The sequence below is a fragment of the Salmo salar genome, chromosome ssa12 (genome assembly GCF_905237065.1).
Source record: "Salmo salar chromosome ssa12, Ssal_v3.1, whole genome shotgun sequence".
NCBI lineage: Eukaryota > Metazoa > Chordata > Actinopteri > Salmoniformes > Salmonidae > Salmo > Salmo salar.
The window spans coordinates 26050667-26065453 of NC_059453.1; the positions used below are offsets into that span (position 1 = coordinate 26050667).

Below are 14787 nucleotides of genomic sequence, written 5' to 3' on the forward strand. Positions count from 1 at the left end.
TTCAACAATGTTGAGCTTCCTTTGGACGGTGCCTGAAACTGCTGCCTGTTGTCTTATGATTTTAACCACTTCTCCTACTGTACACTAACTCTTATTACTCTTACAGTTGAAGTCGGAAGTTTACATACACTTAGGTTGTAGTCATTAAAACTCGTTTTTCAACCTCTCCACAAATTTCTTGTTAACAAACTATAGTTTTGGCAAGTCGGTTAGGACATCTACTTTGTGCATGACACAAGTCATTTTTCCAACAATTGTTTACAGACAGATTATTTCACTTATAATTCACTGTATCACAATTCCAGTGGGTCAGAAGTTTACATGCACTAAGTTGACTGTGCTTTTAAACAACTTGGAAAATTCCTTCTGATGGGTCAATTGGAGGTGTACCTGTGGATGTATTTCAAGGCCTAACTTCAAACTCAGTGCCTCTTTGCTTGACATCATGGGAAAAGAAATCAGCCAAAACCTCAGATTTTTTGTTGTTGTTGACCTCCACAAGTCTGGTTCATCCTTGGGAGCAATTTCCAAATGCCTGAAGGTACCACGTTCATCTGTACAAACAATAGTACGCAAATCAATCCTAGAACAACAGCAAAGGACCTTGTGAAGATGCTGGAGGAAACAGGTACAAAAGTATCTATATCCACAGTAAAACGAGTCCTACATTGACATAACCTGAAAGGCCGCTCAGCAAGGAAGAAGCCACTGGTCCAAAACCACCATAAAAAAGCCAGACTACGGTTTGCAACTGCACATGGGGACAAAGATTGTACTTATAGCTGAAAAAGCGTATGCGAGCAAGGAGGCCTACAAGCCTGACTCAGTTACATCACCTCTGTCAGGAGTAATGGGCCAAAATTCACCCAACTTATTGGGGGAAGCTTGTGGAAGGCTACCCGAAATGTTTGCCCCAAGTTAAACAATTTAAAGGCAATGCTTCCAAATACTAATTGAGTGCATGTAAACTTCTGACCCCTTGGGAATGTGATGAAAGAAATAAAAGCTGAAATAAATCATTCTCTCTCATTCTGACATTTCACATTCTTAAAATAAAGTGGTGATCCTAACTGACCTAAGACAGGGAATCTTTACTAAGAATAAATGTCAGGAATTGTGAAAAACTGAGTTTAAATGTATTTGGCTAAGGTGTATGTAAACTTCCGACTTCAACTTTATTTCTGACTGTACAAGTGCTATTTGGGAAGGTCAGATCCACTGAACAGATATGCTGTTTAACTGGTTCATTGTGATATTTCACCAACTTCAATCATTCTGGAAGTTTTATCAACTACTCTTGCCTCTTACCTCACTTCCTGTATTCACACCATTCAGACTCACATCACCAAAACGTAAAAGACACAATGACACTATGGTACCTCTTCTATGGTAGCTCCTCCAATGGTGACTCTGCCAGTCAGAGAGACAGAGATTTGCCAGCTGAGGTCACATGTTTAGGAGTGAGCTGAGTGCTAAAGAATCATAATTACATACTAGCAGTAGGGTACCTGCTGAAGCATTTTGCCTGCTGTGCGCATGCATTTTGGATAATAGGCTGCAATGCATGCTGGTCTATGAATAGGCCCATCAATCTAACCTAATTTAAATGCCTTGCTCTGCAGTGAAGCAACCAATAATTGGGTAAACGAATGAACAAACTCATGAAATGGTGAAAGACTCCTGTAAAAAGTCTCCAATCAATTGCATTTTGTTTTAATTGTTCCCGACCCCGAACCTGTGCTTGATCTTGATACAGTACGTGTGTATATCTTTGTACTACTCACACCATTTCTTTCTCTCTCTCTCTCCATCCCTCCACACATCATCCTCCTTTCTCCCTCCATCAATCCATCCCCCATGACAGCCAGAAGTTGAGTTTCAAAGACCGTGTCCGGATGGCGAGCCCCAGGGGGCAGAGTATAAAGAGCCGACAGACGTCGGTGAGCGACCGGCGGTCCCCGGGGACTGAGGCTGGGGGTACGGAGGGCACCAGCCCTGCCAAGGTCCAGAAGAGCTGGAGCTTCAATGACCGCACCCGCTTCAGACCATCCCTCCGCCTCAAGATCCAATCACGCTCCACTGCCGATGGTGAGAGGAACTAATGAATTGTCGTGATTGGTCAATTGTTGGATTTGGGCGTTTAGTGTAAGAGATGGGTTGACATGTCCTTTGCCTTTAAACCAAAATTGTAATCTTGCCCTGATGCTTTCTACACATGTTATCATCCTCAGAATGATATCTCATGATATCTTTAGATATACTTAGCTTATCCTTTGATCACTGGTGAGCTACATCAACTTAAAACCACACTATTAATGTCATGCTAGCTTTAACTCCCTTTACCTAAGTTCTCTGGCTGGGCGCTGTGTGCTAGCCTATGAAGGATTACTCCTAGACCTCTGGTCTTATGGGCAGACCAGACCAGAGCTGGCACAGACCATAGAGCCAGCCGTAGATCCAGCTAGGCCCAGCAGGAGGAATGTTAATGCCTGTTTGCGGTGCGCTGGTTTGGGCTAGTGGGGCTGGCCGGCCTGGCTTGGTTATGGCTGGAGCTCTGGACCGTACTCTGGATGGTGGGTGGGAAGGGAAGGGAACGGGTATGCTGTAGTTTAGCAGCCTTAAGGGGCTATCAGAGGCTGCAGTGCTGCTCTATCCAGCCTAGCCAGCTGTCTGAGGAAGGCAGGGTAACAGCCACAGTGACCAGGTAGCTAGGTCAAACGGAACACCAGCTAAATTCTAGAATGAAGTAGGTTTACACCAATAGTGGACTATAATAACACTATTACCAACACGATATGTTGAGGATGGATAGAAATGGAATGTGTAATTTATCCAGCTGAATCTGGTGTAAGAGACGTTTTGGATAAAGTGAGGACTAATGATTATACTGTATATGACACTTACCTTACACAACCATACAATAATCATGTTGTATATGGTAAATGGACTGTTGCATATATGGTATGCCAGATGGATTAAATGGCTTTGCCAAGAACAAGCTACAGTACTTTCTGAATTAATGAGAGCAGAGATTGATGCTGGCTGACACACACACACACACCAATATTCCAAAGGCCCGTGGTGGCTTGCCTTGCAACATTACAAATAGCATTAACCTGGGGTCATAGAAAACCTTTTATTGGTCAGGGGAAAATTTGTTTGATCTGCACTCTACCACTTCTAACCCCTGCCCCACTTTGGTGTGCTTTATGTCGTAACTCAGGCCACTCATAAACAGCAGGTCTTTGTGATAAATATTTCCCATTAGCAATATACCTACTGAGGCCAGGCAGCTCTCAGCCTCACGCTCTTCTGCTATACTGTAGACTCTCTTTTGTGAAAACAAGAGGTTTTCCATTTTTCTCTCTCATCTATATCTCTCTGTCTCTCTCTCTCCCTCTCCAGTAGCAGTGGGTGGGTAAAATCCCTGTGGAAGCCAAGCCAGTAAAAACATATTACAACCAATGTTGGGATAATTGCATTGTTTGCTCTGTAACCCATTCGTTCATACGTCGCCGTGATATACAATAAGGCAGAGACAACAATAGACAACAGTCACATAGTGGTGAAATAAATTAAACTACACTTACATTTGTTTCATCACAAATCTTGAGAGCAACGTCGGTCCGGTGAAGTCCACAAAGCAAATATTGCATGTAATAAACAGTTATATGGCCTGCAACCAGTGGTGTAAAGTACTTAAGTAAAAATACAAAGTACTAATTAAGGTGTTTTTGGGGGGGTATCTGTACTTTAGTTTACTATGTATATTTTTTACTTTTACTTTACTACATTCCTAAAGAAAATATAGTACTTTTTACTTCATACATTTGCCCTGACAACCCAAAGTACTCGTTACATTTTGAATGCTTAGCAGGACAGGAAAATTGTGAAATTCACACACTTATCAAGAGAACACGTGGTCATTCCTACTGCCTCTGGTCTGGCAGACTCACTAAACACAAATGCATCTTTTGTAAATAATGTCTGAGTGTTGGAGTGTGCCCCTGGCTATCCATACATTTGAAAAACAAGAAAATGGTGCCGTCTGCTTTGCTTAATATAAGGAATTTGAAATGATTTGACCAATTACCTTTTTATACTTAAGTATATTTGATCAATTACATTTACTTTTGATACTTAAGTATATTTAAAACCAAATACTTTTAGACTTTTACTCAAGTAGTATTTTACTGGGTGACTTTCACTTTCTATTAAGGTATCTTTACTTTTAGTCAAGTATGACAATTGGGTACTTTTTCCACCACTGCCTGCAACATGTTAAAGCGAGTTCATGTTTGACAGTTTACTAAACAACTACTGTTTTAGAAGTAAACACAAAGACAACAGGAGCACTGCCTCTGTTATTTCAGCACCATTTCAACGTAAACATTTAATCAACAGTATGCTTTTCTGAATACACTGAAAACGAACTTAAAGATACCAAAAACAAATTATACTGATGTGTGTGTGTCTGTGTGTGTGTATGCGTGTGCGTGCGTAAGTAAAAAAAGAAGTTTGGACTCACCCTACTTGTAGACTAGTTGAACGCCAATGCCATCCTGCTCTCTTTCAATTTGGAAAAATGGTCTATGGCTCTGTCATACTGTACGCTTTTAGTTTTTGTTGTCATAGGCTACCTAGCTAAAAAGCTTGCTAGCCTAACTTCCTCGCATGGGCAACAATGAAACAGCTAAGTTAGCTAGCTACTTAACGTCAGCCTAAAATTTGCGTCGTCCGGGTTAGGGTTTGGCCGGGGTAAGCGTCATTGTAAATAAGAATTTGTTCTTAACTGACTTGCATAGTTAATTAAAAATACTGGCGCAACATGTCATACTCTTTTGGTCCACACAACATCAGATAGATGGGCTACAGTGCCTTTGCGTTTTTCCTATTTTGTTGCATTACAACCTGTAATTTAAATAGATTTTTATTTGGATTTCATGTAATGGACATACACAAAATAGTCCAAATTGGTGAAGTGAAATGAAAATATAACTTTTTCCCCAAAATTCTAAAAAATTTAAATGGAAAAGTGGTGCGTGCCTATGTATTCACCCCCTTCGCTATGAAGGTCCTAAATAAGATCTGGTGCAGCCACTTACATTTAGAAGTAACATAATTAATTAAATAAAGTCTACCTGTGTGCAATCTAAGTGTCACATGATCTGTCACATGATCTCATGATACACCTGTTCTGAAAGGCCCCAGAGTCTGTAACACCACTAAGCAAGGGGCACCACCAAGCAAACGGCACCATGAAGTTCAAGGAGCTCTCCAAACAGGTCAGGGACAAAGTTGTAGAGAAGTACAGATTAGGGTTGGGTTATAAAAAAATAGCAGAAACTTTGAAAATCCCACAGAGCACCATTACATCCATTATTAAAAAATGGAAAGAATATGGCACCACAACAAACCTGCCAAGAGAGGGCCGCCCACAAAAACTCACGGACCAGGCAAGGAGGGCATTAATCAGAGAGGCAACAAAGAGACCAAAGATAACCCTGAAGGAGCTGCAAAGCTCCACAGCGGAGATTGGAGTATCTGTCCATAGGACCACTTTAAGCCATACTCTCCACAGAGCTGGGCTTTACGGAAGTGTCCAGAAAAAAAACATTGCTTAAAGAAAAAAAATAAGCAAACACATTTGGTGTTCGCCAAAAGGCATGTGGGAGACTCCCCAAACATATGGAAGAAGGTACTCTGGTCAGATGAGACTAAAATTGAGCTTTTTGGCCATCAAAGAAAATGCTATGTCTGGCACAAACCCAACACCTCTCATCACCTGAGAACACCATCCCCACAGTGAAGCATGGTGGTGGCAGCATCATGCTGTGGGGATGTTTTTCATCGGCAGGGACTGGGAAACTGGTCAGAATTGAAGGAATGATGGATGGCGCTATATACAGGGAAATTCTTGAGGGAAACCTGTTTCAGTCTTCCAGAGATTTTAGACTGGACAGAGGTTCACCTTCCAGCAGGACAATGACCCTAAGCATACTGCTAAAGCAACACTCGAGTGGTTTAAGGGGAAACATTTAAATGTCTTGGAATGGCTTAGTCAAAGCCCCAGACCTCAATCCAATTGAGAATCTGTGGTATGACTTAAAGATTGCTGTACAACATCGGAACCCATCCAACTTGAAGGAGCTGGAGCAGTTTTGCCTTGAAGAATGGGCAAAAATCCCAGTGGCTAGATTTATAGAGACATACCCCAAGTGACTTGCAGCTGTAATTGCTGAAAAAGGTGGCTCTACAAAGTATTGACTTTGGGGTGGGGGGGGGTGAATATTTATGCACGCTCAAGTTTTCTTTTTTTATTTTTTTATTTCTTGTTTGTTTCACAATAACAAATATTTTGCATCTTCAAAGTGGTAAGCATGTTGTGTAAATCAAATGATACAAATCCCCCAAAAATCCATTTTTATTCCAGGTTGTAAGACAAAAAAAAAGGAAAAATGCCAAGGGGGAATACTTTCGCAAGCCACTGTACACATACTGAGACACAAGGGTGCTGTTTCCCTCGCTCTGATGATTACTCCGGTGAGATTCAGCTACTTGCGAATTGATGGAAAATTATTAAAACACACAGAGAGAGATGAAATATGTTTTTGTTTTTGTTTTTTTGTTTAAAATATTTGGGGAAGCCTGGCATCAATGAATGCACGCCACTGCCTCTCTCCCTCCCCTTCCTCCCTCTCTCCTTCCTTCCCTCCATCTCTCTTCCATCATAAAAAAATTAAGGTATGTTAAAACTCAAACTCTCTTTTCTTCTGTCATGACGTTGCCCTCTTTGGGTTTTCTATGCACCATTCCCCTACCTCTGTCTCCCACACCCAGGCTCTGTGAGAGTGGTCGTAAATTCCTAAGAGAATATCCTGCCTCATGGCCACAGTATGGAGACAGATTGGGTTTCATAGAAAGAGACAAAGGAATTTCTTCCACCTCACAGAACTGGAGAACCGAATGACATTTATGTTCTGGAGAAGGTATAAAAGATCGGTGAAGAATCCAGCAACGAACTGGTCCGTTTGGTACAATTTTGTGAAACTCATGAGAGACAATACGGCCATATTACCATAATCATGTTTATACAATAGCCTCAGCTATGAGACTTACATCTAAATGGTTGTATAAAATGAATGAATAAGAATGGAACTGCTTGTGAAATTGTGTAATGTGATTTTGGACTGTTTAATGAAGGAAACTCCAATTCCATTTGGAGTCTTAACTAAGTCCTTGGCACGCCCCCAGGGACACAGACAGGACCAGGTGTCATGAGACAGCCTTTTTCTATCTCCCGAATAAAACCCCCACCTTGGGTTTCTATCACCAGACCAGCTTACCTCGATAACGAGAGGGCCAAGGTTTGACCATGCATTCCTCTTTCTGAACTTTAACCATACCACGTGGTTAAACTCTTAGACTATCGATACCGACAGAATAAGAACAAGTCTTTGATATTAATTACTAGTCTGCAGCTAGGAATTCGGTATCATTGAACGCAAAGACCGACGAAACCGCCATTCTATAACAAAATTAATGAATGTCACTCTGAACTATCCATCCTAACACAGACAGACAGACAGACAGACAGAGAGAGAGAGAGAGAGAGAGAGAGAGAGAGAGAGAGAGAGAGAGAGAGAGAGAGAGAGAGAGAGAGAGAGAGAGAGAGAGAGAGAGAGAGAGAGAGAGAGAGAACAAACTCTCCAACAGAAACAAACTTTTCAACAAAGATCCCGACGACACACTGAGCATAAATATATATATACTGCTCAAAAAAATAAAGGGAACACTTAAACAACACAATGTAACTCCAAGTCAATCACACTTCTGTGAAATCAAACTGTCCACTTAGGGAGCAACACTGATTGACAATAGATTTCACATGCTGTTGTGCAGATGGAATAGACAACAGGTGGAAATTATAGGCAATTAGCAAGACACCCCCAATAAAGGAGTGGTTCTGCAGGTGGTGACCATAGACCACTTCTCAGTTCCTATGCTTCCTGGCTGATGTTTTGGTCACTTTTGAATGCTGGCGATGCATTCACTCTAGTGGTAGCATGAGACGGAGTCTACAACCCACACAAGTGGCTCAGGTAGTGCAGCTCATCCAGGATGGCACATCAATGCGAGCTGTGGCAAGAAGGTTTGCTGTGTCTGTCAGCGTAGTGTCCAGAGCATGGAGGCGCTACCAGGAGACAGGCCAGTATATCAGGAGACGTGGAGGAGGCCGTAGGAGGGCAACAACCCAGCAGCAGGACCGCTACCTCCGCCTTTGTGCAAGGAGGAGCAGGAGGAGCACTGCCATAGCCCTGCAAAATGACCTCCAGCAGGCCACAAATGTGCATGTGTCTGCTCAAACGGTCAGAAACAGACTCCATGAGGATGGTATGAGGGCCCGACGTCCACAGGTGGGGGTTGTGTTTACAGCCCAACACCGTGCAGGACGTTTGGCATTTGCCAGAGAACACCAAGATTGGCAAATTCGCCACTGGCGCCCTGTGCTCTTCACAGATGAAAGCAGGTTCACACTGAGCACGTGACAGAGTCTGGAGATGCCGTGGAGAACGTTCTGCTGCCTGCAACATCCTCCAGCATGACCGGTTTGGCGGTGGGTCAGTCATGGTGTGGGGTGGCATTTCTTTGGGGGGCCGCACAGCCCTCCATGTGCTTGCCAGAGGTAGCCTGACTGCCATTAGGTACCGAGATGAGATCCTCAGACCCCTTGTGAGACCATATGCTGGTGCGGTTGGCCCTGGGTTCCTCCTAATGCAAGACAATGCTAGACCTCAGGTGGCTGGAGTGTGTCAGCAGTTCCTGCAAGAGGAAGGTATTGATGCTATGGACTGGCCCGCCCGTTCCCCAGACCTGAATCCAATTGAGCACATCTGGGACATCATGTCTCGCTCCATCCACCAACGCCACGTTGCACCACAGACTGTCCAGGAGTTGGCGGATGCTTTAGTCCAGGTCTGGGAGGAGATCCCTCAGGAGACCATCCGCCACCTCATCAGGAGCATGCCCAGGCGTTGTAGGGAGGTCATACAGGCACGTGGAGGCCACACACACTACTGAGCCTCATTTTGACTTGTTTTAAGGACATTACATCAAAGTTGGATCAGCCTGTAGTGTGGTTTTCCACTTTCATTTTGAGTGTGACTCCAAATCCAGACCTCCATGGGTTGATAAATTGGATTTCCATTAATTATTTTTGTGTGATTTTGTTGTCAGCACATTCAACTATGTAAAGAAAAAAGTATTTAATAAGATTATTTCATTCATTCAGATCTAGGATGTGTTATTTTAGTGTTCCCTTTATTTTTTTGAGCAGTGTATATTGATTGCAATTATTCCCGAATGAGTGAGCGTTCATGTGCAAAGGTTTAGCATTTCAATTGTTATAATTATCAACTCTGTAGTGTCTTCTCAGCCTCCCCCGACCCCCTTTTGTCTAACAAGCCGCCATGCCGCTTTAGCCCACTAGGGCACATTCCTCTATCATGGGAGACAGAGGTAGGGGGATATGGTGCCCCGACCTCCTAGTTAATTACAGTTACATGATTAATCAGTTTAATCGCGTAATAATAATTACAGAGAGTTATTTGATAAATATGTCTTCAGTTTTAATTATGCCAAAGACACGACACCTCCATCTCTCTCTCTCTCTAGCTGACTCTAACATGACCACTGAGGATGGGTTCGGTGATGACAAGGGATGTCACTGTGAGATCTCTGTGGAGGACCTGCTGCCTTCCGTCAAGTCTGTCATCCGAGCCGTCAGGTGAGACGCACGCGCTCGCTCGCTCGCTCACTCACTCACTCACTCACTCACTCACTCACTCACTCACTCACTCACACACACACACACACACACACACACACACAAACTCACACACACACACACACACACAAACCTGCTGCCCTCACTCAAGTATGTCGTCAGAGCCTTAGCGTGACAATTTTGATTGTTATTGTAACCTCCTAACTCTTTCGCCTAATCCATACCGTGAGAGGCAGCTTCAAAATCTCTCTTACTTCCCGCCATGGGTTTAGCCAGTGGATACATTACTATATAACTTTTCCATCAGTCTTACCCCTTTGATCCTGACATTGGGCAGTAAGGGCTTCTCATATTCAACCTCTTCCGTTGTATGTGGCCCCTAGGCTCCACAGGTGTATGTACTAAGCTCCCCTCTACACTCTCTCAAAGGGCTAGATTTACATGCTACACAGCTAAAGTAAACAGGGAAGTAAAGACTGATTTTACCTCAGATCGTTCGCTGTACAACTTCACAATAATATTTTCTTTTGAAATATGAAATGATTTTCCAGATGAGCGGTTATGTATTTATGTTGAGAAAGAAGAGCTGTTTCTGCTGTTGCTATTGGATAGTTTTAGATCTCAGTACCTTGGCATGTGTTACTCTAGGTCAATGTCGTTCTTTGTTTGAGGACTCCCTCTAATGGTAGATTTAAGAACTGCATTGAGATGCCCTCCTGTGCTGGGTCGCATTCATTAGGACACACCGTAGTGAAACGTTTCGCAACGGGAAACAAAAACAAGCGTTTCTTATTAGACACGTTCATGTAGTCCCTCCCTGTTTCAGTCAATGTTCTTTCATCTGGTATTTAATGAACATGACCCTGGTCTGGTCCATCCAGGATAATGAAGTTCCACGTGGCCAAGAAGAAGTTTAAGGAGACGTTGCGTCCGTACGATGTGAAGGACGTCATAGAGCAGTACTCCGCCGGACACTTGGACATGCTGTGTCGCATCAAGAGTCTGCAAACACGGTGAGAACAATAATGCAATGTCACGCATGGTCAAAGTGCTCACGTAGTCACACTCTAACTTACACCTTCCAATAAAATGCATGAAAAAGCTTAGCTAGCAGCTGTTTTCCCATGGGTATTCACTGCTTAGCCACTACTGTGAGCAGTATGTCTTTGTCTTCATATGAGTGTGCATATGTTCGAGTCTGTGTGCATACATTCATATTTGTGTGTGTGTGTGTGTCCTCACTTTCCCCCACAGGCTGGACATGATAGTGGGGCCCCAGCCCCTGAGCAGCCGAGCCAAGACCTTTTCCTCTCCCTCCCTGCCCATGTATTACAGCCAGGGCAGAAAGAACTCCACGCAGGGGTCAGAGTTAACCCCCTCACGCTCCTCACACACACCCCTCACGCACTCTCCTATCCTCACACCCTCTTGACTTTCTCCCCATCCCCTGCATGTGGACTAGCTGATTGTGTTCTAGAAGAAACACTGCATGGTTTTCAAATCGCAAATATCTTTCTTACCTGTTTAGGTTGACAGTATATCTTACCTGTCTAAGTTGACAGTATATCTTACCTGTCTAGGTTGACAGTATATCTTACCTGTCTAGTTTGACAGTATGTCTTGCACGGGGGATGCACTTGGGACTGTTGATGGGTTCAGTTTCTAGATTCCTCCTGGTGATGTTTCTTCTGTTCTGCATTCCTGTCAAATGTGTTTTCTCTGAGTTTTCTCTTAAACTTATGGCCCGATTCAATCAGATCCACTTTAGCCAACATCCGGATAGCTGATGTTTTGACGGTGTCGGAGGTGGAATTGCGTTAGAGTTGTCAAATCCACAAGTTGCTCCCGGCATTATAGATATAACAGACATTGCCATTGGCTGCATGGAGTCTCATTAAATTCAAATTCTGGAATGTGTGATGTAATCTACACTTCGATTAGGCTGTTAGAAATCCTCATTATTTAGTTAAATGATTTTTCAATTTGAATGTAATTATTTCTATATAGTCTACACTTTCTCATTCTGAACTTCTAACGCAAGTGGGGAGGTGTGGCTTCTTGACAATGATCACAAGAGCAGCTGCTCACCGATTTACAGCTCCAATGCAGTTCCACCGCCGACACCGCCAAAACATTAGCTATGCGGGTGTCGGCTATAGCCGGTTAGCTCTTGATCTGATTAAATCTAGGCCCTAAACTTTCACTGAATATGAAAGGCCTTATTTACCTAATGAGTGAGTAGTGAGCCACCATGTGGTAGAAATTTTAAATAACATTTTTCTGGTCGAGAGCTTCTTGAGTCATGGAAAATATTGATTATCTCATATAAACATCTTAACTGAAAATCCAAATGCGTAATAAAATGATATATAAATATAAATAAAAACTATGCTTGTAATTTAAGGTCATCCATTTTGTCTTTCAAATCCAGTAGTAGATAATACATTCTTCTCTTCTTCTGGCCTTCTAAAGTTTTATCTTATCTTTTGAAAAAAGGCGTATTGATATCCCACTGGGCACAGACGTCAATTCAACGTCTATTCCACATTGGTTCCAACTCATTTCGGTGAAATGACATGGAAACAACGTTGATTCAACCAGTGTGTGTGTCCAGTGGGATGCTGTTGATATTGATACACTTGCAACATATCTCCAGTGACACAGTAAACCGAGCCAAATATATCTTTGTGAGCAGTATGGCCTCTACAGTAAGTGTTGTATTCTTATAGAGGACCAATTCCATCTTTAACCTCTCTGGGCTAGGTGGGACGAATTCGTCCCACCTACGCAACAGCCAGTGTAATCCAGTGGCGCGATTTTCAAATACCTTAAAAATCCTATTACTTCAATTTCTCAAACATATGACTATTTTACAGCTATTTAAAGACAAGACTCTCGTTAATCTAACCACACTGTCCGATTTCAAAAAGGCATTACAACGAAAACAAAACATTAGATTATGTCAGCAGAGTACCCAGCCAGAAATAATCAGACACCCATTTTTCAAGCTAGCATATAATGTCACAAAAACCCAGAAGACAGCTAAATGCAGCACTAACCTTTGATGATCTTCATCAGATGACAACCCTAGGACATTATGTTATACAATACATGCATGTTTTGTTCAATCAAGTTCATATTTATATAAAAAAACAGCTTTTTACATTAGCATGTGACGTTCAGAACTAGCATACCCCCGCAAACTTCCGGGGAATTTACTAACAATTTACTAAATTACTCACGATAAACGTTCACAAAAAGCAAAACAATTATTTTAAGAATTATAGATACAGAACTCCTCTATGCACTCGATATGTCCGATTTTAAAATAGCTTTTTGGTGAAAGCACATTTTGCAATATTCTAAGTACATAGCCCAGCCATCACGGGCTAGCTATTTAGACACCCGGCAAGTTTAGCCTTCACCAAAATCAGATTTACTATTACAAAAGTTTGATTACCTTTGTTGTCTTCGTCAGAATGCACTCCCAGGACTTCTACTTCAATAACAAATGTTGGTTTGGTCCAAAATAATCCATCGTTATATCCGAATAGCGGCGTTTTGTTCGTGCGTTCCAGAAACTATCCGAAATGGTAAATCAGGGTCGTGCGCATGGCGCAATTCGTGACAAAAAAATTCTAAATATTCCATTACCGTACTTCGAAGCATGTCAACCGCTGTTTAAAATCATTTTTTTTGCAATTTATCTCGTAAAAAAGCGATAATATTCCGACCGGGAATCTCCTTTTCGGTAAACAGAGGGAAAAACACAAAGACGGGGGCGGCCAGTGCACGCGCCTAAGCCCACAGTCCCTTGATCGGCCACTTGAGAAAGGCGATAATGTGTTTCAGCCTGGGGCTGGAATGACGACATTCAGGTTTTTCCCGGGCTCTGAGAGCCTATTGGAGCCGTGGGAAGTGTCACGTTACCGCAGAGATCCTTTGTAATGGAATGAGATGTCAAAGAAAGACAATAAATGGTCAGACAGGCCACTTCCTGTAAAGGAATCTCTCAGGTTTTGACCTGCCATTTGAGTTCTGTTATACTCACAGACACCATTCAAACAGTTTTAGAAACTTTGGAGTGTTTTCTATCCAAAGCCAATAATTATATGCATATTCTAGTTACTGGGCAGGAGTAGTAACCAGATTAAATCGGGTACGTTTTTTATCCAGCCGTGTCAATACTGCCCCCTAGCCCTAACAGGCTAACTCTCTTTCCTTCCTTCTTCCTTCTCGGCGGGCTGCCTACTGGACATCCTCTGGTCCTGCACCATTTCTCTCTCTGTGCCCTCTCTTTAACACTATGTCTCCTGTGTCCTCCAGAGTGGACCAGATCCTGGGTAAAGGCCAGATTCCTCTGGATAAGAAGATCCGGGACAAGCTGCTGTCTGATGGAGACCTGCTGGAGGACATGAGTATGCTGGGACGCGTCTGCAAAGTGGAACGGCAGGTCAGTGCGTTTCCATGAACTTAAACACTGGTTCATTAAATATGGTGAATTATGTGTGGTTAACCTTTTCCATTTGTGGGAATGGGCCTATATGGATAGGGCTAAATTGAAATGTTTCTTACAGAAGAAATATGAAAAGCATATGCATAACCATGGTAGCAATTGAAAGGGAACAGTTTGAAGATAATGGGAAAATAAATGAATAGACCAAAGGTGAGTACACAAGTTAACATGACACAAGACTGAATCCAAACAATACACTGTTGACATTCAGTAACATAAGAATATTCCTCGAAAATGTGGGTTAGGTGCAACATTAGACAAAAACATGGGTTTGAGTGAGAGGACTAACTGGTGTCTCGGAAGTGGCCACACACCTCTCCAAGTGTACACAGTTCCTAAGTCATTTCAATACACTTTTATGACTCATAGAAGAGTCTTCAACTATAAGTTACTTTTTTGAGCTCTCCTAGCTGTGCCGTTGAGGAACTAGAGCAAGCACACTTGTAGTTGTTTCATTTGGAACACAACCCTGCATCCCTGTCAT

General features: G+C 42.6%; 1 protein-coding gene across 4 annotated transcripts in view; it reads left to right on the forward strand.

Moving 5' to 3' along the window:
* The window catches only part of LOC106564707 (potassium voltage-gated channel subfamily KQT member 5-like), a 131693-nt gene that overhangs the window by 112347 nt on the left and 4559 nt on the right, over positions 1 to 14787 (forward strand). For 2 of the 4 annotated variants that reach the window (XM_014130980.2, XM_014130982.2), the window contains 5 exons: positions 1865 to 2088; positions 9676 to 9787; positions 10669 to 10800; positions 11042 to 11149; positions 14114 to 14240. In XM_014130980.2, the coding sequence (XP_013986455.2) occupies positions 1865 to 2088; positions 9676 to 9787; positions 10669 to 10800; positions 11042 to 11149; positions 14114 to 14240 (703 nt within the window). The remainder of the gene's footprint in view (positions 1 to 1864; positions 2089 to 9675; positions 9788 to 10668; positions 10801 to 11041; positions 11150 to 14113; positions 14241 to 14787) is intronic. The other 2 variants (XM_014130985.2, XM_014130986.2) reach the window with 1 other exon arrangement.